Genomic DNA, 23,347 nt, shown 5'->3' with positions numbered 1-23,347 from the left:
ATACGTAGAATCTATGTAGAATCTAGACTGCGTATAATCAAATCTCAGAAGATTCTGCACAGATTCTGCATTAATTCCATTGTGAATTAATGTAAAAATGGCGTGTTATCTGGTGGATCTAATATATGATCTATGTTGAATGTACGTCGAATCTCTGCAGAATGTATAAGCTATGTGTTGGTAAAATCTGCATAAAATCTACGTAAAATGTATACTTAATCTGAAATAGTCATAGACAAAGTCCACTTAAAATCTACGTAGTATCCACGTATAATTTGCAAAAAATCTGTGCAGCTTCGTATCAGTAATTCTTGCATATTCATCTTTATCAAAATAATTCGATCCAGATTGACAAGATTAAGAGGGTTTAATGACTTCAATTTTTATTGAATTTAATACATACTTTATGCCGCCAAATTACAAGTAGATACATGTAACATGTAATCTATACTTTCGTAGCAAAATACATTTTTTAGTGAAATTTTTACACATTCATCACAAACATTTTTTAGTCGAATTCTTACAATTTTCAATTAGAAACTATTCATTTTTCAAAATTTAGATGTTTTGATTATACAAACAAATTTAACTGCAGTCGAACAAACTCTATAATGCAATTCTAACTAACTACGTAGTCTATGTCAGTGGATCATCTTTTTGAGTCATCGTTTTCTTCATTTTTAGCTTGCTGAAAATTAATAAAGATTAATCAATATTGGTGTTTTTTAAAGTAGTATGCGTTAAAGTAGTTGATAAGAGAAAAAGTGAAATTTCTTACTTCATTTGCTTGTGTCGCTTTAAGAATTCTTTTACTTGGAAGTTTATTTCTTGGCTTAGATATGCTCGAACTCGTTTTATTTCCATTTCAAAATCATTCTTCAACAGGGATGGTCTGACGTACACTATGAAGTATTTTAAGGCATCTGAAAAAACCATTCAAATGATGTGAATTTACTTTTTGACGTAATTTGTGAATATACAAACCTTCCACCACCGTCATTTTAGATGGAGTTAAATTTTTTCTTGGTGAGTCTCTGTCAGATACTTTTTTGGGGTTTCCTCTTGTTGTAAGACAGCGATTGACCAGTGTTGACGCCCCAAACGTTTCTGGCAACACATTTGGCAAAAGAAGATGCAGAGTTACTTTTTTTTATGATGTTCCAAACGTCAAAAGAGATGAAAATGTTGTTTCCAAGGTACACTTTATTTTGTCCCTAAATGCAGAATATAATATTGGAAAGAAAAAAATGATTTGTCGATTGGCTATATAATTATATACTGCTTACGTCAACAATGACTTTTTCATATTTTGCCATTCCAGACCGTGGCTCAATCAATTCAACCTCGCGTTCCAACAATACGCGAGACTGTTTGCATATTTTGTCGGGCTTTGCAATTGTGAACTTGCGCTTTCTGCTCAAGGGCGTGCTTGTAGCCACAAAACATTCATCATCAAGAGGAACAATGTCGTCAAACAGTTCTATAAAAATAAAAAAAATTTTACTAATTTTTTATTCAATTATGACGAATACGTGTACTCTTACCATAAGATTTATTTTTTGATAGCTCCTGAAAAGGCTTGGAAATCGTGCTCTGAGAACGCGAAGCTATCGATAGTTGCACATTTTGACTCTTAGAAATCAACTTGTTTGATTTACCGTTGTCATTGCCAAGTATTTTTTTTCATAAGTGCATCCATTTTAGCTTTTACAGCTGATGCCTCCTTTGCTGTATCCTCAGGCTTTCTGGGTAGCTCATCCTGCATAAATATATTTATGTAGCACAAACCCACACATATCATGATTAGCGAGTTTTACAAAGCTGTGCTGGATATGAAACAAATTTCTTCTGTGAGTTTTGTACCTCACTATTAGCTTCTTCCTCAGATGAACTGTTTTGGATATCGTCGGGAACAGAATCATCACATTGCTACTCTGTGATCGAGGAATTATTAAACTTGGTAAATCTGAATTTTCTGGTTCTGCAATTTCTTTGCTGACCAATTTCTTCATTCAGGTCATTTTCAACTTCAAAACACAAAAAAGTTAGATTTTTTGTAAACAAAATGCGTCATATCAATGAAGCTACTCGAAAATACATCCTAATAATCGCATAATAAAACTTACCACCGAGTTGGAAAATTTCAATAGCTGACCACGGCTCCTTGACTCTATATACGTCGCCCACGATGAATGTGTTTTGCAACGAAATCAAATTCGTCTTGTGGCTCGTCTAACCTCATCTCTTTGATGTTGCTCAATGGAATGACCTCGACCTCCGAGGTCTTTTCTGGTATAAAACGCACAATAGCGTGCGAAATCGTCATACTTGTTTCGCTGAACTGCGTAGCTATGAATATCAAAGGCTTATTTTTAAGTAACTTAGCTTTTCTCTTCTTATTATTTAGATAAGTGTACATACCCTGGTGGTCAGTACACTACAGTCTATAATACAAAAGAAGTCATTTTACTGAAAAACCTAAAGGTGCGTTTGCAAGTTGTCACCAGAGCGACACAGGGCCCCTATGATAGGGGCATACGGCACCTTCGATTATCATCGTTTGTTCGTTCGGTTCGTTCGCTTTGTTCGTACAGTTTGCTCATATCCGTTAAGTGAGTTTACTAGTTCAGTCATGTTGTATTTGCTCGCTTGCGTCATACACCTGATAACCTCAGGGTAAGGCGCCGCCCGAGCAGAAAAGTAATTTAGGCGCATGTGAAGTTCTAATGAGGTGCCCCACTATCGTCGCTAGGCCCTACCGTGGCGTGTGCATTGGTTAGATAGTGTGAATAGACGGGGTCTTCATGTGGTCCTAGGGAGGCGTTCGCGTTAAAGACATTTATGTTGACGTTTGCATGATAGATTAAATAAGTATAAGCTGTAGTTAAGAAATGCAAAAGTCAAGAAACAAAGAAGACATTTTACGTATTTTTCTGATCTACTAAATCAAGTTGTAACAATGTAAGTTATTCATTTTATTTTTTTTTTTGTTAAATTACCTAAGAATAGAAATGAATTTATATGATGTCGTTTGTATCTTCTGTGTCTTCGTTGTCGTTTGAAAATGAAATGATTAATTTTACGGCTCATATTTTAGAAATGTTCTTTCAGCAAAAAGAGATTATGTGGACTTCCTGCTCCGAAATGCTAGCGTCACCCTGGGAAGCCTCTCTAGGCTCTAGTATCTCCCTCGTCGCATACCAAACACGGGCCTAGCTAAGTCACCTAGTTAGGGCCTTACCCACTCATCAGTCAGCCACGTGAAATTTCTGTTCGGGCGTAGACTACGGCCCGTAGTACGTAACTTTTTTTAGGATCTGAACGCCCTTTTAGTTTTGGACCGTTCCACACTTTCCTCTCTAATGCCTCCATACTTCCATAATTTTTGGCAGCGCAGAACAGCACCATTACAGATGCGCCTTTCAATTTCGGTGCACTATATAGCTCGCAGTTATTTTTTTTTCTAAACCAACTACTTAGTGCTCGCTCTTTTGACAATAAGAAGAAAAAAAATTTACATTTGCAAGCTCTTTTTACTACATTCTGTCGACTTGCGATAGTACGAATCCGCTTATAAAGTAATTCATGCCGTATTCTGCTACCAGAAAAATGTGAGTACTTATGGCGTAGCAAAAGATTATACAAAGCATTTTATTTTGTTTAGGTATACTACGTGTTCTAAATCATCTTTATCTATGTATGGATAAATATTTTATTCAACGTACCTCTTATACTTAATAAGCTTCAAAAGTTATTCCTGCAGTGCTGCAGATGAGAGAAGTATATCTAGAGAAGGCAATTCATATTTGAGAAATTGTTGTTCTAAGAGTCATAAGTGGACTGAAATGAAAAGAATATATTCTTTTGTAGATTGTTACGTAGTTAAGTTACGTAATATAGTTACGTAACTAAATTACGTAACAAAATGGAACAAATCGTTACGTAATTAGGTTATGTAATCAAGTTACGTGACTAAATATTACGTAATGTGATTACGTGGTATAAAGAAACGAATCATTACGTAATTAAGTTACGTAATCGAATCATGTGACTTAGTTACGTAGATAACTGCATCGATGACGTATTACAAATAAAGTGTAAGTAATATTTACTTATTTTTTACGAAATTAATATTTCAACACATGTACGTGCGGCTAATTGTAAATCAAGTTTAAAATTTAGTTTTGATTAGGTGTACCTAATTATGTTATAATAACAAAATTTGTTGCGAATAGTTATGTAGATAGATTACATAATTTAGTCACGTAACTACATTACGTAATTTAATTACGTGATATAAAGGAACACACCATTACGTAATTGAATTATGCAATCGATTTACGTGGCTAAGATAAGTAGGTTATTGCATACATGAATATAAATACATTTAATGGAGTGAAAATGTTTCTAAGTAATTTTAATAAAATAAATAAGTGAATATAATTTAATAGACAATGTAAATGATTCATTTTTTTAACTTGAAAGGGCATTCTAGTTTAAAAAAGCACTAATATTAATTGTAAATTATAAACTAACAATCATACATTAAAATTATTTAGTTGTTTATTGTTTCATTAAAAAAAAAGATAAATACAAAATTAATTACATAAATAGTTGTTAGAATGAACAAAATTTTTTTAATGTATAACTGTAAATATTAAAAATATTATTACAGTGCGGTAGGAAATTAATCAATGTGAAGTACTTCACAGCTTTTAATATGAATATAAATTGGGCACTGGTGAAATAAATTTATTACTACCATCAGTACTGATTTGCACACAAATCCTATCTATTTTATTTGTTTTGATTGCAATAAAAGCGTCACTGATTCTCACAATTCGTTTACACGATGATGCATTTGTATCATTAAAGATAATATCTTCGGTATTAATTGGATGACAAATCGTAAATTCTTGTACTTGAATCGGGTTGACTATAAAATCTGTTATTTGAATAAAAGTTTCACATTTTGTAACTGCAAACGAGTTGTTAGAGCGAAAAGCAATACTTCTGAGAGATGTGAATACAGACTGATTTTTAATCATTTTACGGTATATTCGACTTTCATTAGATAAATTTAGTTGTTGTATCCATCTGAAACTTATTGGATAGCTGGGTCCAAAATATGTACAGCAGGTGAATTTAAAAAATGATTTGGTATCTTTTTTATCCAAATACGTGACAAATGGTAAAATTTGTGAATCTGGATTCAAACTAATATGACTTTTGAGGATAAATTCACTTTTATCCATTCCGATTCTTCTGCAGATTTGGTTGAGGACTCCTTTGGCCGCATAAACCTTTTGTATAATACGTCCGTTGCCACTTTCGAAAGAATACCCAAAATGAGACCACAAAGGACCCCAATCAGCTACGCTTTGCGTTAAATGTAAAAGCTGATGAACGTTGTACGTCATAGCTGATCTAGAATAATAATACTCTGTGTAAACAACAAATTTTTTCAGCATTCTATCAGACTCTTGTAAATCTTCTTCAGTGATATTCTCCTTCATTAAAATAAAGTAGGATTGTACTAATAAGTTCCAATGCTCTGCAAAAGGTCAAAAATGAGGAAAAAGTAATAATATGGGCACACTGTAATATAAGACCCAATTTTCCCATTCTTTTGCCTTCCAATAGCTCCTATCAGTAATGGAACGAGAAAATCTGGCTATTTTCTTGGGAACCTTAACTTTTTTCAGTACGGCTACATTTCATAGAAAAGAGAAGCAAATAAGATGTCAAAAATGTGCAAAAAATATTCCTGTACAAGAAAATAAGGGCAATTTTTTTATAACTATAAACCCAGGAAATTCGATTAAAAAATTAATTGAATCCCATGAAAATTATTATAACGAAATCAAGAGCTGTGAGAGACAAAATAATAATTGTAGTCCCACCTGAAAAAAAATGTCGGAATTCTATGTAGAATTACTTCTGTAAAACTTTCAGAAAAGCCATATGGCATTACACATGGATTTACATATGGCATTACATAAAGGGTTTTAGCTTGGTGATGCCATATGTAATTCCATATGGAAAAACACATGGAATTACTAATTAGAAAAAGAAAAAATTTCTATCATCTATAAATAACTGCAAAATACCATAATAAGTTAATTGCAGTTAACAATTTGTCTTACCATCGGGATGATAACTCCAAAACAAGGAGGTTCAGCTGATTTTACTTCTATAGAAAAAAACTTAATTTTATTATTTATTTATTTTTTTTATTCCTGAAATATAACTTGAATTCCCTTGTTTTCGAGTTATTATCCAGATGGTAACATTCATTGTTCACAGTAAATGACGCATTACAGTATTCTGCAGTTATTTCTAGATGACAAAATTTTTTTCCTTTTTCCAATTTGTAATTCTATGTGTTTTTTCAAATGGATGTACATATGGCATTACCAAGCTAAAACCCCTTATGTAATGCCATACGTGAAACCATATATGTAATGCCACATGGCTTTCCTGAAGGTATTACAGAAGTTATCACACATGGAATTCCGTCTTTCTTTTTCAGATGAGGTGACATTTACGATGGTTCTCTCTACAAGGACTTAGTTAGTTCACTGCCACCTTCTCGAAAAAGCAATTATGTCACGTGTATTTTTAACAGCGACGGTTCCCCAGTCTTTGAAAGTTCATCCTTTTCAGTGCGGCCTGTCCAGATTATCATCAATGAAGTTCCTGTAAATGAAAGAATGAAGCGTCCTATTACTTGTGCTTTGTGGTTCGGTAGAACAAAACCAAAAATGAACATTTTTTTGGATAGCTTTGTTAACATTATACAAAATTTGTCAAATAGAGGAATACAGTGTACCATAAACTATTTATTTGTACGCATTATGTTGCTGCGTCGACAGCGTCGCCAGAGCGCCTATGCAAGGCTTGATTCAATTTAATGGGCACTTTAGGTGCCCATGGTGTTACCACCCTGGCGAAGTAGTCCTGCAAAAAACAAAAAATACCATCAAGTACACCTTATAGGACGAGGTTTCTGAGCTTCGAACTGAAGTGGAGGCACTACAGCACATACGAGAAAAAATCGAAAAAAACGGTAAAGAATCAGTTTTTGGGTTTAAAACTGCTTCACCTTTATTGAACTTTGACACGTTAGACATCATTAAAGGATTCGTACCAGATGCGATGCATAATATTTTCCTGCGTTTTTGCAGACAGTTCGGAAGTTATTGGTTTGATTCTTCAAGAACTGAATATTCATTGCGTTGAGAGATGCCAAATATAAGTTGTTATTTGCAAAAAATCAAAGTTCCAAACGCCGTCGCACATTTATCTCGTCCACTAAAGGAAGAACAAATTTGGAAATCGAAAGATTGGGAGAATTGGTTGCTATTTTTCAGCGTTTTTGTATTAAACGACATAGAATCGTTCAGGAAGTACACTAAACATTGGATGCTATTGGTCGATAGCAGACATATATTATTACAAACTTCAATTAATAGGAATTGATAACAGCTGACAGCAAACTTAAAAAATTCGTAGCCAAAACGCAGTTGTTGTACACTAGGAAAGCCATGACGTTTAATATACATCAAGCGTTGCATTCATGTTAAAGCGTAGCTGATTGGGGATCATTACGGAGCCATATTGGGTATTGTTTTGAAAACGGCAATGGCCAATTGATTACTGATATTAAAGCTGCAAATGGTGTTCTTCACCAATTATGCAGACAATTTCATCACAAAGAGAGCATCGATATTCTTGAAAAACATGTTTATCGCTTAAACCACAGTCCAATCATCGATTTCTGTAATCATTTAGATAAAAAAACCACCAAAAAAAGTGTTAAGGTAAAAAAGTGTAGATACTTTGGAAAACCGTGCGTCGTTGATCTCGCAACACTCACGAAACATTAACTTTCTCGAGACCACACCTCATCGTATCATCGAATGGTAAAGGAAGAATGTATTTTTTCATTGTGTAAAAAAGAATTTACTCGTTCCTGTAATTATTACGCTGTAACGCTTGATGGAAAGTTCGTTCAAATTATTGAGTTTTTAGTTGATATGAAGAATGTGAAAGAAAAAACGATTTGTCTAGAATTATTCACTGAACCAATGCAATATTGTAGTGCAATAAGGATACTAACTGGTATAAATGAAGAAATAGTAGCAATTGAGACAGAGTCTTTATCAACTGTAGCTGTCTGCTCGAAGATTAATAACAAATCCTACATTACATCTGCTCCCAACTTATATCATATCAGTTAAATAAAAATTGTGATAATGAAAAAGTTAAATGTATATAAAAATGTAAATAATTTGTATGTACTGCAATAATTATTGCTATATTCTTTATATATTTTTTTATCAAATTTCTGAAAAAAATTTTAAGCAAAATTAGCGTGATAAAGCCTTAAATATACCAAATAAGTTTTATAATATTAATTACAATCGAAATTGAGCAAAAATTGGCTATTGAAATACCTAAGCTTCTGTCTAGAATCTACGTAGATTTAATTTGGATCTACTTTGGCTTCTGAATAGATTCTATGCAAATTCTTCATAGTTTTCTTTTTGCAGTTGTAATATATATTCTGCAGGGATTCGACGTACATTCAATATAGATCATTTATTAGATCTACCAGATAACATGCCATTTTTACATTAATCCACAATGGAATTGCAATTTTTAAATGTTATTTTTTTAACCTGTACTGTACTTATCTATAGGTCTATAGCTATAGCTTATCTTAATATTAATAATAAAATTATTTTAATACCTATACAACAGATTTTTTAATTGGTTTAATAAAAATTATAGTAAAAAAGTATAGTTTAATCAAAAATCTCTTTCCAAACAATGTTTTCTGTAACTTAATTATTCTCTCTTTCTATTTAAATTAATATCCCATTTTTATACTTGCATTTTGATAATGGGACATTAACTTAACCATATGGAAACAAAAGTTTCTTCAAGTATAAACCAACATCATCAAAACTCTGACCTTGAGATTTATTGATGGTCACAGCAAAAGCTAAAACCAAAGGAAACAGTGTTTTGTTGAAAATAAACGGTAGTGAAGAAGTATCTCCTGTATTTAGAATTATTCCTCAAATAAAAACTTTCTTTCCAATTTTTTCTCCAGTTATTACTTCACCTTCTTTACTGTATTTATATAATTTTGTTATTTGCAACTGTGTGTTATTACATAAATCATCTGATATACTCAAGTTTCTTATTAACATTACTATAATTCCAATTTTTATTTTTAGTTCCTGAGGTGGTGAGCCTTCCTGGATATTATTTAGCATTTCTACAGAAAAGTTAATATAAATATTATCATCTGATTCATCAACACCTTTATAAGTTGCTTCATCAATGCTACAATACAATTTAGACTCTCCTTTTAATGTTTTTAAAATTGTATCGTTTAAAAAAAAGGATATACATTAAATGAAGTTAAAATAACATTATTTGTTAAGTAATTATTTAAAAATTTGAAAGATTTTCCATGAAAATGATGATTTAATAGTTTCTGCTATTATTATACTTCTGTTACTGTTTTTTATTACTGGAAGATTTTGCCTAAAATCTCCTCCTAAAACGATTAATTTATTTCCAAAGTGTTTTTCCGTATTGCACAGGTCACGTTAAGTTATATTAACTATTTCTAAAGATTTCTTTGGAATTATTGACGCTTCGTCCCGAATAATTAAATGTACCTCTTAAGTCTTTCTTATCAATTTCCAAGTCTAAAAATGCACTTTCAATATTTACTTATTCAAGTCCAAAGGTAATCGAAAAGTTCTGTGACTCGTTATTAGGATTATGCCTCTACCACGTGACCTCAGTATATATATGACTAATATAGAGGAGAAATAACACAGGTCTTATGGGAGGAATCTTGTTTTTATTTTTTTTTTCGCACTTAAAAAGATATTGAGCTTAAAAAGGTTGTTAATTCCATGTTACTGACATAATGAGAATTACGTAGTTATTTTTTTCGTTTGGTGAATTCGTTTATGAAGGTTGAAACAGCGTTTTGAACGTATACGGAGTGCCGTTTAACCCTACTTTGAGCTGTTTATTTCAGCTGTTGCTGCTGCTGCGCTACTGCTGCTGATGCTCAGAGATAAACAAACAGCTCAAAGTAGGGTTAAACGGCACTCCGTATACGTTCAAAACGCTGTTTCAACCTTCATAGACGAATTCACCAAACGAAAAAAATAACTACGTAATTCTCATTATGTCAGTAACATGGAATTAACAACCTTTTTAAGCTCAATATCGTTTTCACCTCCTTGAAGGGGATGTTTGGAATCCAGACCACTTTTCCTATATTCTGTGCTAAATAAGCTGTTAGATAAAAAAAAAGACCATCAAGATTGGTTAATTCGTCTTGGAGATATTTTATTTCCGGAAAAAAAACCGTTATGTCCCACTGTGCGGCGTTACCACGACCTACGTAACACTGCTGGCAGCCTGGCAGCATTTGCGAAATACAGCCTTGTAGAGACGAGCATAGATATATATATATATAATGCGATATGATGTGCCCCTCTCAAGCGAATGTAAGAGAGGAGAATTCTAAAGAGCACGGGTCGCAAGTAAGTCAACGAGTATCCGAGGAGAGCGAACAGTAGTACCGAGTCGAACGGCCTGGCAAAGTGTAAAAGCCAATAGAGCCATTAGAGGTTCCAACCTGGTGTATAGACTCCGGAGGCTTAGGATCCTGGCCCGAAACTCTACAGCCTAGGTGTGCCTAGCGACACATAATGGCCAAGTATGGTACTGAGATTACCAGATGGTTGGAATGAAATCATCATTTTACAAACCACTTTAAAATAACAAAAAGACAAAATAAAAGGTTTTAACAGGAGCAGAAAGTATTTTTAAGTGCTTGAGTTTAAAATAATGTAGAGTTAGTTTTTTCGGTTGTCTCATGATTATATTAAAAGAAAATTACGAATAAACCTGCACTAGTTAGTTTATGTTTTCGTAAACAGTAGCGTCAGAAACGATTACTGACAGTCACTGACCGTTTTACAGAGCTGTAGCTCCATGGCAGCTCCAAATGTTTACGAAAACGTAACCTATTGAGTGCAGGTTTATTCGTTGTTTTCTTTTAATATAACCATGAGATAACCTAAAAAACTAACTCCACATTGTTATTTTAAACTCAAGAACTTGAAAACACTTTTTTCTCCTGTCAAAGCCTCTTATTTTGTCTTTTTGTTATTTTTAAGTGGTTTGTAAAATGATTTCATTCTAATCACCTGGTTATCTCAGACCTCAGTACCATATTTGGCCACTGTATCACTAGGTACAGTAGGCACACCTAACAAGGCGAACTCCGAACTGACACTTTGGTACCTAACTGCCTAAGCCTATAACTATAGATGACGAGCCTATACTAATACTACGTAGTACCCAAGCCCATAGACGTATAGACTGCTAGTTTTTATGTACGGCGCTGAAACAGAAGTAAGAGACATAACAACATTGAACGTATCTGTCTCTCTCGTACCTTACCACCTTAGGCAATGGGCGCGAGAGAGATACCCACGTTCGATGTTGTGTCTCATTCTACTTGTGCTTCAGCTTCAGCGCCGCACACAAGAATGAGCAGTCTACATTTCTTACGTGTCTATGCCCAGGACTATTTAGAGATGATAGAGTGCCATCTAAATCCTTATATTCTATGACTGTGAGCCAAGGTGGGCTGCATCCACCAAAAATTTTTTCGTAAGTACTGTTCGTTTTCATTTTAATTTCTCGTCACAAATATTTACATGCAGTACAAAAAGTATATTACTTACATGGACAATTTTATAAAGACAGAAAAATATTTTCAAGTTACTGACCATATTACAAGATGTCCAGATTAGGAGCAAACGTACCACACAAAGCGGCTAGATACATTGGCGCAGCAGCGGCTGCTCTTTCTTGCGTCTCACTTCTTGAAATATTACCTCATACTTTGTGCATTGAAAGGTATAAGAAGTTTCTTGCCAAGTACAAGTATGTGACTTTGTTATATTATAAGTAATTGCGTATACACTTAATGCTCATATCAATAGCTGTTACGTTCATTTAGACGTGGAGAAGAGGTACCAGTACATGAAAATACAAAGAAGCTGTTCAGTGAAGTTTTGGATGATTTAAAAGTTAAGCCCAAGTACAAAGAACTTTATGAACCTTTCATCATAACAGGCTTTGATACGTACAATGCAGGAATCGCTACGAACAGGTGTAAAGTAATTATTGGTATTCCTAGTTATTTCATTTACAAAAACAAAAGTTTAGTTGATGTAATGGATATTCGAATTGGTCCTAATCGAGCACTTCTCAATCCTTATGACCCGACTACAGAAAATCTTGTTGAATCGCTTGTGCTTTCAGAGAAGGCCAAAAAGTATGGTATTGCTCGTGAAGTTCTGATGAGTCAGTGGAATTTGCCTTTATATCGTGTACTTGAATCTCCAACAATAATCACCTGCTCAATTATCATATCAGATGTGATGCAAAAACGATATCAAATATTTCAGAAACCATTAATTGTTGCGGTTTTTGCTTATTTTGGTTTAGGTTTGATGAGTTTTGCAACGTGGTTTCAAATACGAGATGCATTAAATAACTATTTTGAGAAAAGTGTGGATGAGCAGTTGGCAAAGCTAGGTCGAGATTATGTAGAAGGTGGAAAGGAGTTTTATGAAAAGCTGTTAAAAAGAAATGTTGCAGTCAGAAAGTTACTTGGACCCCATGGAAGAAAACAGTATAATCAATTAGGTGATGAAATTCGTTTTATTCGTCATAAAAAAATACCGCTTACAGAAAGAAAAAAATTCTTTGAAGATTACAAAGTTCCTGAAACACTAATTCAAGGTGAACGATTGAGTGCATAGATTGCAGTCTAGGGATCCGTTATCATAATGCTTTTATTAGTTGTTAAATGTCACATGTGTGTGTGCACCTATGTATGAACTCCCAAATAAAACAATTAAACCATTTTGTACCGTTATTACTAGCTTAATACTCTTACAAATAAAATAATTTCTAAGTTATATTGTTTACAAGAACTTGCAACCATCTCTTTCCTAGACACATTATCAAAGCTTTAATCTGCTTTGAATAATATTAAGTAAATGAGTAAATTAAAAAAATTTGTATCAATTTTTTGTCATATGCATCAGGTAGATTTGTAAAATATCAATAACAAAATCATATTATCAAGTTGTCTTGCTACACAGGGTCTGTACCATATAACTTTTCTTCGCTTTGCGGGCCTATGTTAAAACATACGCCAGCGAAGCGAAAAGATTTATATGGTTATTGGGTTATTGGAAATCGGCTCCAGAGGAAAAAATAATGGAGCAAACGCATAGCGGCGATGGAAGTGACCCCCTTTTTTTGAATCTCTGTGATTGGCTCATCTTCTTCTTAGGAGGTTTTGGTGGCTCTAATTTGGCTGCTTGTTAGCAGCGTAATCCGAACGGCCATTAACGAAACTGATCCCAACGTCTCGCTAGCCCGCGCCCAGCGGGATGGATCTCGGCGCCCTCCGCCGTTTGTGAAGTGGTGCTGAACCTCGCCTCATCGCACTGAACTAGCGAGGGCGAAGACCCGACGGGCGTGGACTGCGGGACGTGATAGGGCGCGCGGTTTAGAAATAAAAAGTATAAGTGCATTGCAGGGGTTAGAGGGTGTATATGTAGGGGTGGGTGTGAAGAATGCCGTGTCAGGATGATTATGGGGAAGTAAAGTAATACAGTGGGAGATGAGCTTGGGTCTAGGGAAGTGTGTATTCAGACCCCTCCGTTTGGCGTGCGTGTAGAAAATTCTTCTAGATTACACGAAAACAAGCGATGTCCGTTATCTTCCGTACAGATAATTTGGAGCTGTTCACATAGACATTTTTTGCTTAATTCAATGTGAACGTTCATATTGAAAAGGGGGTTCCACTATTCCGCCAAACTCAAATTGACTGAGCAGACCTATACCTCTTTTTCCATCAGGCAACAAAGCACATGGTCGCAACTACGTTGACTGACAGAGAACACAGCATAGGTCTGTTCAGTCTGTTCACTCAATTTGAGTTTAGCGGAGCAGTGGAACCCCCTTTTCAATATGAACGTTCACATTGAATTAAGCAAAAAATGTCTATGTAAACAGCTCCTTTATCTGGCACGTTGAGATCTGTTTTCGTTTCTGTCCGTAACAAACGGAACAGTAGGGCAATTCTCGTAGGTATCCGTACTAGCCCGTGGCTGTCCGTCACAGTTCGTGAGGAGATCAAAAGACCCGATAGCCACGATTAGCCCGTGGCTGTCCGTCACAGTTCGTGAGGAGATGAAAAAACCCGATAGCCACGATTAGCCCGTCGCTGTGCGTCAGCCCGTGGCTGTCCGTCACAGTTCGTGAGGGGATGAAAAGACCCGATCACCACCATTAGCTCGTGGCTGTCCGTCACAGTTCGTGAGGGGATGAAAAGACTCGATAGCCACCATTAGCCCGTGGCTGTCCGTCAGCCCGTGGCTGTCCGTCACAGTTCGTGAGGGGATGAAAAGACCCGATAGCCACGATTAGCCCGTGGCTGTCCGTCACAGTTCGTGAGGAGATGAAAAGACCCGATAGCCACGATTAGCCCGTGGCTGTCCGTCACAGTTCGTGAGGGGATGAAAAGACTCGATAGCCACCATTAGCCCGTGGCTGTCCGTCACAGTTCGTGAGGAGATCAAAAGACCCGATAGCCACGATTAGCCCGTGGCTTTCCGTCACAGTTCGTGAGGGGATGAAAAGACCCGATAGCCGTGATTAGCCCGTGGCTATCCGTCACAGTTCGTGAGGGGATGAATAATCCGGGAGGAAATACTACACTCAGTTGTTAATAATATTGTCATAAGAGAAAATAAGAAATAGTGAAAGTGTTATGACATGTAAATAATATATTTATACTTTACTACAATTTTTTGAGATATAAATGTGATGCGCAAAGATTGATTGCAGTTAATAATAATATAAGAAAGTATGTTATCACTCTATCTATCAGTATTGCATTTGAGAGATTGAGAGTACTCATATACTACCAAGGATAGTCACTGGCAACTTTATGTCAGTATTATTTTACCTTTCTGCATTTTCACTTGCACAGGAAGTGCCAATACAAAGTGGATGCTTTGTTCTCTTTAGGTATTACTCTAGAGTATGATGTGAAGCAATAGTATTAAAACTCATCTACGTCGTTTATTCAGTACTTACTTTATTTGTTTGCAATAACTAAGTATTGACTATTGAATAAAATCGAGTAATACATAATTAGACCTTGTTTATTTTCATGGTGAGTGTTTTATTTTCATAAAAGAACTTAAGAAACTCAATTTTTTTGTAGATTACATTACTAGACTCGCATGTTTTTAGCGACTGCAAGTAATGTAAAATCTTTAAAAAAAAATAAAATCATGTCAAATAATCGAATCCCATGACTATAATAGACACAGCTGAAAAGACTCTGACACTGTAAAGGGAGTTACGAACCAAAAAATGAGGAGTATACTATCTTTAGTAAGAATGGAATGTAAAAAATCCGCAAATAGGCGAGTATAAATTATGGCTGGATTCCAAAGACTGTGGCCATATAATTTTTGTAATATTAAGTTCTTTATTTTAGAAAAAATTTTACATCTACTGAAAGTTTTTAAAACTTGTTTTGAAGGAATATTTGTTTTTTAAGTAGTGATAATGTTATTTATACGTCAGTTACTGCTGTAAATACTTCCTCAATTTTACAATAAATGGAAATATAGAAATGTTTGTTGTATGTTAAAAAAGAAATTATAATAAATTCTGGTTACAACATGAAAGAAAAATTAAAGTTATAATTAAATGTAACAACTTTTTAGACGTAATAAAAATACTTTCACTGTGTACACTGCTTAAATGGACAAAAAAAACATCTTCTGGTACGTCTGACAAGCCTACACACACGATAAGTCGAAATAACAGAGGCAAGCTTCACATAAAATGAATACAGCTCCTTCTGTACCATCATTATTTTTTTTGCAAATGGAACAAACCCAGGTTGTATTTTTTTTTCACAATTTGGTTTTGCAATTTAGCAAAAGCATCAACTGTCATATATTTTCTGAGTAGTTTCAGATCATCTGCACTTATATAACACAAGGACTCGACAATTTCAGAATGTATGTCTTGTGCTTGTATTCGATACTCCTTACTCATGGTATTTTTGATGGCTACGTCAGGCAGGTTCAACCATTTAAACATGTTGTCTAGTTTTTGCTCATTCGTTTTTTTGAAAAATGATGTTTTCTGCTCAACATGAACGGATACGAGGGAATAAATAGATTTATTAGAACATTCTAAATCTTCTGGCTCACTTTTATATTCTTCAATGGTAAAAACTTTTGTGTTCTTTTTTTTTGAATTAACAGGGTGCTTTACCCTGTAATACGAAAATGTAGGGTAAACATTACCGTACAACATATTAAATTTGTTAATATAGCTAGTCTTAAAAAACACAAAGGCATGCATGAATCCACTAAAATTAACTGACCTGGATGTTTTTTCCAAATCGTTTTTTTTATTTGCAACAATTGAATTGTTCATTTTAGTTTTGAAGGTGGCTTTTTTTACTCGTTTTCCTCGTCCTTCATTTTTGCTAAAAACATAAGAAAATGGGTTTTATACCATAAGTGAGATAAAATACACGATTTTAATAAAAAAGCACTTACACAGCAGACAACGTTGAACTTTTTTCAGTAGTAACACTAAGGTTTTGTACAGCTGATGGTTGGGAAGCTGGGTTTTCACTCGCTGGTGGCAATAATTGTTCACCATGATTTAATCTAGAAGGAGAATATTTTTTTTAATTAATCTACATAAAAATGAAAGCACAACTCTGTCTTTGATAATGAAAAATAAAAACTATTAAAAAATAACTATAAAATTATCATGGATCCTATTTTCTTGAACATATTAGGGCCATCTTACTGTTTAAAACCAGTATTTAACTCATCAAGTATTTTTTTCACAGAACTAAATGTGATGGACTTCATTTTTAAAATACTGAGGGAGTAACTAAATTGGTTTAAGATTTCATACTCGTTACGTTAGCTTGTGCTAGGATGTTACACATACCCACATACACAGAGTTTTACACTAGTAGCTATTTTCAGTACCAGAGCAGAGAGTAGTCAAACTTCCACGATCAGCCATATGTTCATGTTAGTGCGAATGATGAGAGATAGTAAATTGTATTTTTTCCGGGTCCTCCCTTTCTTGCGCTGACATAGGCATGAGGCTAGTCGTGAAAGTTCATGAATATATAAACAGCCTAATACAGCTCGTCTCTGATAACTTGACGAAAAAACAACATAATTGCTCCTTCCGAAAATTTAAATTGCCTTATCATAAAAATTGAACTATTTTAATATTATTGAGAAAAAATATCTGAATAAAAACTACCATAATAAGACGTGAAAACCAACTTACATCATTATATTATTCGTTGAAGCGTTGAAATTATTCACAATATTGTCTTCACAACTGTAATTAAAAAATAATATCGTAAATTAGAACATTAGTGAAGGAAAATTTAAATTTACTGTAATTTATAAATATAGAGACTCATAATTTGTGATATTCGCCCACCTTATGTAAGCTGATGAAAGGCTTGATATAATTTCTTTTGAGATTTTTTTTTCAGTATTGTTTTTTTCACTATTCACATCAGTCTTGACACCAATAGGCAAATTAGTTTTTTCAACTTCTAATCTGTAAGTAGATGATAAATGTATAAAAGTACATATAATAAGAAAATATTCTACCTGCATAAATGAGACATGTTTTCACGGATTGTGGAATGCATTAAAAAAATCAGTTTATAAATCAACTTACGTCTGTAATCCATCATCTTTAAGGCTCAAACAGTGTTTTTTTTTTTTTTATTTGAGGATCATTACCAGAACTAGTGGTCTCATACTTGGGAAAACACTTTTTATTGAGTATTCTGTAAAATAAAAAATAAAAAAAAAAAAATGAAAAATAAAAAAAAAAAAATGAAAAATAAAAAATAAAAAATAAAAAAAAATTTTGTAGTCAAATTTTTTTTCATTCGTTTTTATTTTTGAACTGGTCCAGGATCTTATATCTAGGGTAACCCAAAGTAGACTTATAGGGGTACCGTAAGATATGAAAACATGTATTATACATGAAAAAAATCGGTAACAAGAATTAATCATAAGGCTTTGGAACAATTTTCAGACGAAATATACTCTGGAAAATTTTTTGAACGAGCGTATCAATAAAATATTACTAAGTATGGACTTTTATTACCCTGTAGATGTATTATATGACTCTTCATCGTAACCATAAGGAGTGTCGTTATTATCTTCCAGGTCACTAGCATTTAAAAGTGGTGGCCTGTGAATGAAGTTCATTGAAATTATACGTTTTTTACTACAACATTACAATTAAAAAAGCCAGTCGTAACGAAACAATCTTAACTTACTCATCAACAAGAACTTCAATGCAAGGAATCAGTTCATCAGTTTCTGTCGTAGTGGAAGATTTACTTTTTGATTTTATTAGTGATTTAATTGTTTGCACGCTTACTTTAAACTCAGATTCGTCTTCTTTTAGCAATATCTGTGCCAAGTTTTGAGTTAAATCATTAACTATTTGCAATCTGTCATCTTGTTTTTCTCGAACCTATATGAACAATGTATAGGTATATTTTATAAAATAGCTTTGTCAAGTTAAAATTATTTGTGTACTTGAGATTAACTCCCATGGGGGATATATAATTAATATAAAAAACACTTATATTTACGTATTTTCATACTTTTATAGGGTGGTTGTGCATCTTGTTGAACGCAGTTAGCTGTAGTGTTTGATAGCTATCTCTTGGCATTAATTTGATGATTGAAGGGCAATCTGTTGTTTTTCTAAGAAAGCCAAAGAAAAGAAAATAAACTAGAAATGTAATAATTCAAAGGAGATAAGCAGCATCATTGATGGAATAATTATCTAATGCAGTGAAATTGATTACCCTGTTATTTCATCATGGTTTTTTCCCTTGCATTGAACGAAAAACTCACTGTAAACTATGCTGGGATTAAATGTCTTATTTCGAGCTCTTCGGTCATTGGCAACGTATTTTGTTGAACGGTATTTGTATTCAAGATTGTACATTTTCAAAAAACTATCGTACAACACTCGGAAGCTTTCAAAAGATTGGAATGTACTATTCACATTGAGTAAATCAAACTTGGTTTCATATAAACTCATATTGTGTGTAACGTTTTTTTCCACACTAGACTCTTCCATTTTCACAATAGGGTATTCAGTCACGTAGATGAATTCACCTAAAAAGTATCAATAAAATTTAAGTCATTTTTTTTTTACTTATCAATAATACACATGAAGTAGTATGAAAGATTCTTTTTGCTGATTTACTTTGTAAGTACTTATAATAAAAATCTGTTGAAGTCACAACACCCGAGTCGGAAGCCGAAGAGTACTACACAACCCACAGAATCCAGTTTTTCTCTCTCACGCGTGCACCGTGACTGTAACCAACTCGCAGTATTAAACCAAAAAAAACTCTAGAAGTCTAGAACTAGGAGTTTCTTCACTGTTGTTGTTGTTTCTCGTTAGACAGCGTTAGATACTGAAGGACTTAACACTTATACACTATCCACTCTAGCACATGTAAATAATACAAGGCCAATAAACTAAATTAAATGTAAACCTTACACAATACACATTATGCAACAAGGTATACTTAATTAATAAATAAATTTAATACACTACACAGCTACACATACAATATGAAAATATTGAAAATCCGCATTTTGCAGTAGCACTAGCGCTTATAATTATAGCTATAAATTATAGGTATATTTATAGCTATATAGCGCGCGGTGGCTCAGTCGGCTAGGTCGTGGATTGGCACGCAGGAGACCGTGGTTCGATTCCAGGCCAGTGCGACTTTTCGGGCAAGTACCTCTGTGATTTTTCACATGTGCTTTTTCACCACGCAATGCTCCTTGAGGAGGGTTTAGGCGACCTCCTCGCAGCATAATTGCCTAATTTCCCCCTACCCCCCTCCCATTAATGGGAGGCCTCCCATCCCTCTTCCCTTCCTTCTCCCAAGTGCTAAGTGCCCTCAGTAGAGCCCTTTATAGGAGCCGGACGTAGAGCACTATAATATAAAAAAAAAAATTTATAGCTATAAATTTTTGACTGAGACGGTTACCGGGTTACGTAGTATTATGACGCATTTCTGAAATTAAGCTACGGCTACGGGCTACGGCTACGGAATTAACGGGATTACTTATTTATATACTTACAGTATAATATATCAGTTTTTCGGCAAGTGCAGCGGGTTGCGGCGATAACAGTAACCTGTGTATAACCTTGGCGACAAAATATCTGAGTTTCGACACTTTACACTTTTTTTCAAATGTATACGAATTTTTATCAATCTGTTGGCTTCAAATTATATAATGCAATGCAGTGTTCAGTAAAAGCAGTTAAAATTATTTATTTTCAACCACGCTCACTAGGAAAACGCAATGTAAAATTATTAAATTAATAAAAACGAAAACTGGAATAATTAAACTGGATTTATAGAAAAATAAGGTCCACCCGGCTGGTCTGGGCTAGTGATACAAACGACAAATCTTACATGCTAAACATAATTTTAAAAAAATTTTTTTGTTACAATATAAATTTGTTCTTTATAGCTTAAGGTGATTTGTAGATAGTTCTATAATCAGAGAAAAAAAGCTAAAAAGACTTTTAGAAACTTAAATTTCAATGTGATGTTATGATACTGCAGATATAGTATAAGTCAAAACTAAAAGAAAATAAGTTTGTCGACTACTCCAAGGTCACTTCTAAAACGTACTAAAAGTTAATTACTTCGTCGTTATCATAAGATATGTATTTCGACACCAATATTAAGGAGCTTGAATTTTTTAAAATTGACTATGGATACCAGGTTAGTATGAGATCACTGTAAACAGCTATAAGAAACCTCTTAACTCATTTCAATACGGTCAGTTTCCAGAGTTAAAATTAAGTATACTACATATATTTTTCCAGTTCTATAAGTGGCATTCTATGACCGAAATTTGTACATAAAATGACTGCCGTTTCTGAAATGAAACTTGAAGTAGGGAAAAGTTTCACATCTTATGAGCAATTTCGAAAAACTTTGGATGAAATTGAACGTGAAACTTCACAAAAATTTGTTATACGTAAATCAAAACCAGCTAGTTCCAATAATCTAGTAAACAAAGTGGTAAAAAAGAGATAAAATATCTTAGTATTGAATTAACTTGTAAACATGGTGTTAGAAAAGATCCATCAAAGGCTACAATAAGAAAAAAGCTGTAAGTTTTATTTTATAGTATTCAATAGTATAAAAATTACTACAAAATTTTATTTTGCTTTTTTAACATAGATCTATGAAAGTTAACTGCCCGGTTTCTATAAGATTGACAGCGTCTCGAAATGGAAAACTTCTAGTCATTACTCGCTTATGTTTGACACACAACAACCACTTGGATACAAAGGTAAATCATCATACTCTAATGTGATCAATATGAGCATTTCATTTTAAAGAATAAGAATGAACTTATCATGACCTGGACTTTTTTATTGCACAGTTGGACCCCCCTCCAGAATGTAGACGGTTAAATTTTGAAGAACTACAGTATGCCATGGATTCAATAAAAATGAAGTGTAAAAATCATTTACTGATACAATCTCTAAAAAATAAATTTAGCAAAAGTGTCACTTCTAGGGATTTGAAAAATATTGCCGCAAATATGAAAAATGGTAAAAATAAGGATGAAGTAAAATCTACAATTGCGTACTTGGAACAAAAAGGTATTGACCTTATAATTACTAAAATTATTTCAAGCCCTAATACAATCCACAATGAGTATCTAAAAGTAGCAGCCATTAAAAGAGTATCTCATGTATCATACAAAAATATTCAAAAAAATTCGTGCTCTACCTATAGTCTGTGGTTATTATTTTCTGAATATTTTTACTCACATTCTGATATTTTTTGCATCTTCTGAGAGGATATATGTAGCAACTCCTTGCCCATAAGGCCGTGATGCAACCAATGCGCCTGTAGCACTGCATTGTTCAGAGTTCAGACTCTATTCCAATACACTTCTATGCCAACACACCAATTCGGCCTTACCAAGTCATCTCTCCAGCATTTGCAATTATGTACAGGCTTTGATGTATTTATATAAATTCTGTAAACTAAAGACAAATCAAATTTAACGATACCAAAAAAAAAACTGATAAAAAGTACTTACATAAAAAAAACCATACACTTAAAACTTTTCATACTCACAAAAAAAAAAAAATTGTACTCACTAGGAATGAAAACTGCAAATCACCCTTATCACAGTGTTGTATCTATATATATAAGTAGAATACCAACTAGTAAGCTTACATTTAAAAATTATTTTTTTTTGTTTTTTTTTATGAATACTTTAACAGCTTAGAATAGGGACAAAGTAAACTAATTATTCATTACAATTTTATTTACTACTACACAATTTTTTAGGGGCCGATATTGAAATTTTGGAGGATGACAAAGAATTTTCTGGTATATTCATAACAACCAATGATATGTTGGTGTCACTCAAAGCTTGGGGAGAAACCGTATATTTTGATGGTACTTATAAACTATCACGGAATAATCTAGTGTTGATTTTATTCTTGGTCGAAGATGACAATTTTCTAACGGAATTGGTTGGTGTAGCTATAGTTCGCCGAGAAGACCAAGCCACATATGACTGGATTTTCAAATGCTTTCAAGCTCACCATGGAAAATCAAATTGTGAAAAAATACTATACTTCATGAGCGATAAAAATGCCACTCAAGGCAACGCTGTAGGAAAATTTTTTCCACAAACAACAAAACTCTTGTGTTTATTCCACACTTTAAAGACATTCAGACGAGAAGTTAATAAAATGTGTCAAAGCAAAGATGAAAAAGAATATAGTTTACATATCTTACAAAAAATAGCTTACGCTGAAGACGATGTACAATATGATAAACTTTTAACTATTATTAGATCGGAACTTCCTGAATGTGTTCAGAATTATTTTCTTTCGAACTGGGATCCCATTAAGTATGAGTGGTCTATATAATATAATAAGCATCCTAATACTTCCTTAAATAGAACCAACAACGGATGCGAAAGTTTAAATCAAAAACTTAAAAACCTCGTTGGACTTTTGTTAAGCTTACTCGAGCTCATACATAATTTTTTTGATTGGAAAGAATTCCATGATGATCAGGTAAAACTTCAAATCA

At 33.7% G+C, this 23,347-nt stretch overlaps 1 protein-coding gene, 1 long non-coding RNA gene and 1 pseudogene across 5 annotated transcripts; 2 read left to right on the top strand and 1 right to left on the bottom strand.

Moving 5' to 3' along the window:
• Positions 1–570: 570 nt before the first annotated feature.
• On the bottom strand, positions 571–2,426 carry LOC149373119 (uncharacterized). Of its 2 annotated transcripts, XR_016293449.1 has the most exons (7): positions 2,127–2,426; positions 1,864–2,027; positions 1,545–1,759; positions 1,287–1,480; positions 985–1,214; positions 779–923; positions 571–688 (listed from the first exon to the last, which is right to left on the bottom strand). It is a non-coding gene; the product is annotated as an uncharacterized LOC149373119 (long non-coding RNA). The 2 variants fall into 2 exon arrangements; XR_016293448.1 differs by having other exon boundaries at positions 1,545–2,027.
• Positions 2,427–5,655: 3,229 nt separating this feature from the next.
• On the top strand, positions 5,656–7,889 carry LOC149373118 (uncharacterized; annotated as a pseudogene).
• A 3,771-nt stretch (positions 7,890–11,660) lies between these two features.
• LOC106643051 (transmembrane protein 177) lies at positions 11,661–13,012 on the top strand. Of its 3 annotated transcripts, none has more exons than XM_089597851.1 (3): positions 11,661–11,721; positions 11,818–11,997; positions 12,074–13,012. In XM_089597851.1, the coding sequence occupies exons 2-3, from the start codon at positions 11,852–11,854 to the stop codon at positions 12,879–12,881; spliced, it is 954 nt and encodes a 317-aa protein (XP_089453977.1). In that variant the 5' UTR covers positions 11,661–11,721; positions 11,818–11,851; the 3' UTR covers positions 12,882–13,012. The 3 variants fall into 3 exon arrangements, with proteins under 3 accessions (XP_089453977.1, XP_089453976.1, XP_014213510.2); XM_089597850.1 differs by having other exon boundaries at positions 11,662–11,721; positions 11,814–11,997; XM_014358024.2 differs by having other exon boundaries at positions 11,670–11,721; positions 11,833–11,997.
• The last annotated feature ends 10,335 nt before the right edge of the window (positions 13,013–23,347 follow it).

The sequence above is a fragment of the Copidosoma floridanum genome, unplaced genomic scaffold (assembly GCF_036245765.1).
Source record: "Copidosoma floridanum isolate Cflo_tuat_1 unplaced genomic scaffold, Cflo_Japanese_pri ptg000040l, whole genome shotgun sequence".
Lineage (NCBI taxonomy): Eukaryota > Metazoa > Arthropoda > Insecta > Hymenoptera > Encyrtidae > Copidosoma > Copidosoma floridanum.
This window is presented reverse-complemented; position numbering and strand designations above follow the sequence as displayed.

Bases quoted from the DNA above. Each gene is read 5' to 3' on its own strand.
- LOC106643051 (XM_089597851.1), top strand. From the start codon at position 11,852: ATGTCCAGATTAGGAGCAAACGTACCACACAAAGCGGCTAGATACATT. The intron at 11,998-12,073 runs GTATGTGACTTT...ACGTTCATTTAG, and splicing joins AAGTTTCTTGCCAAGTACAA to ACGTGGAGAAGAGGTACCAG.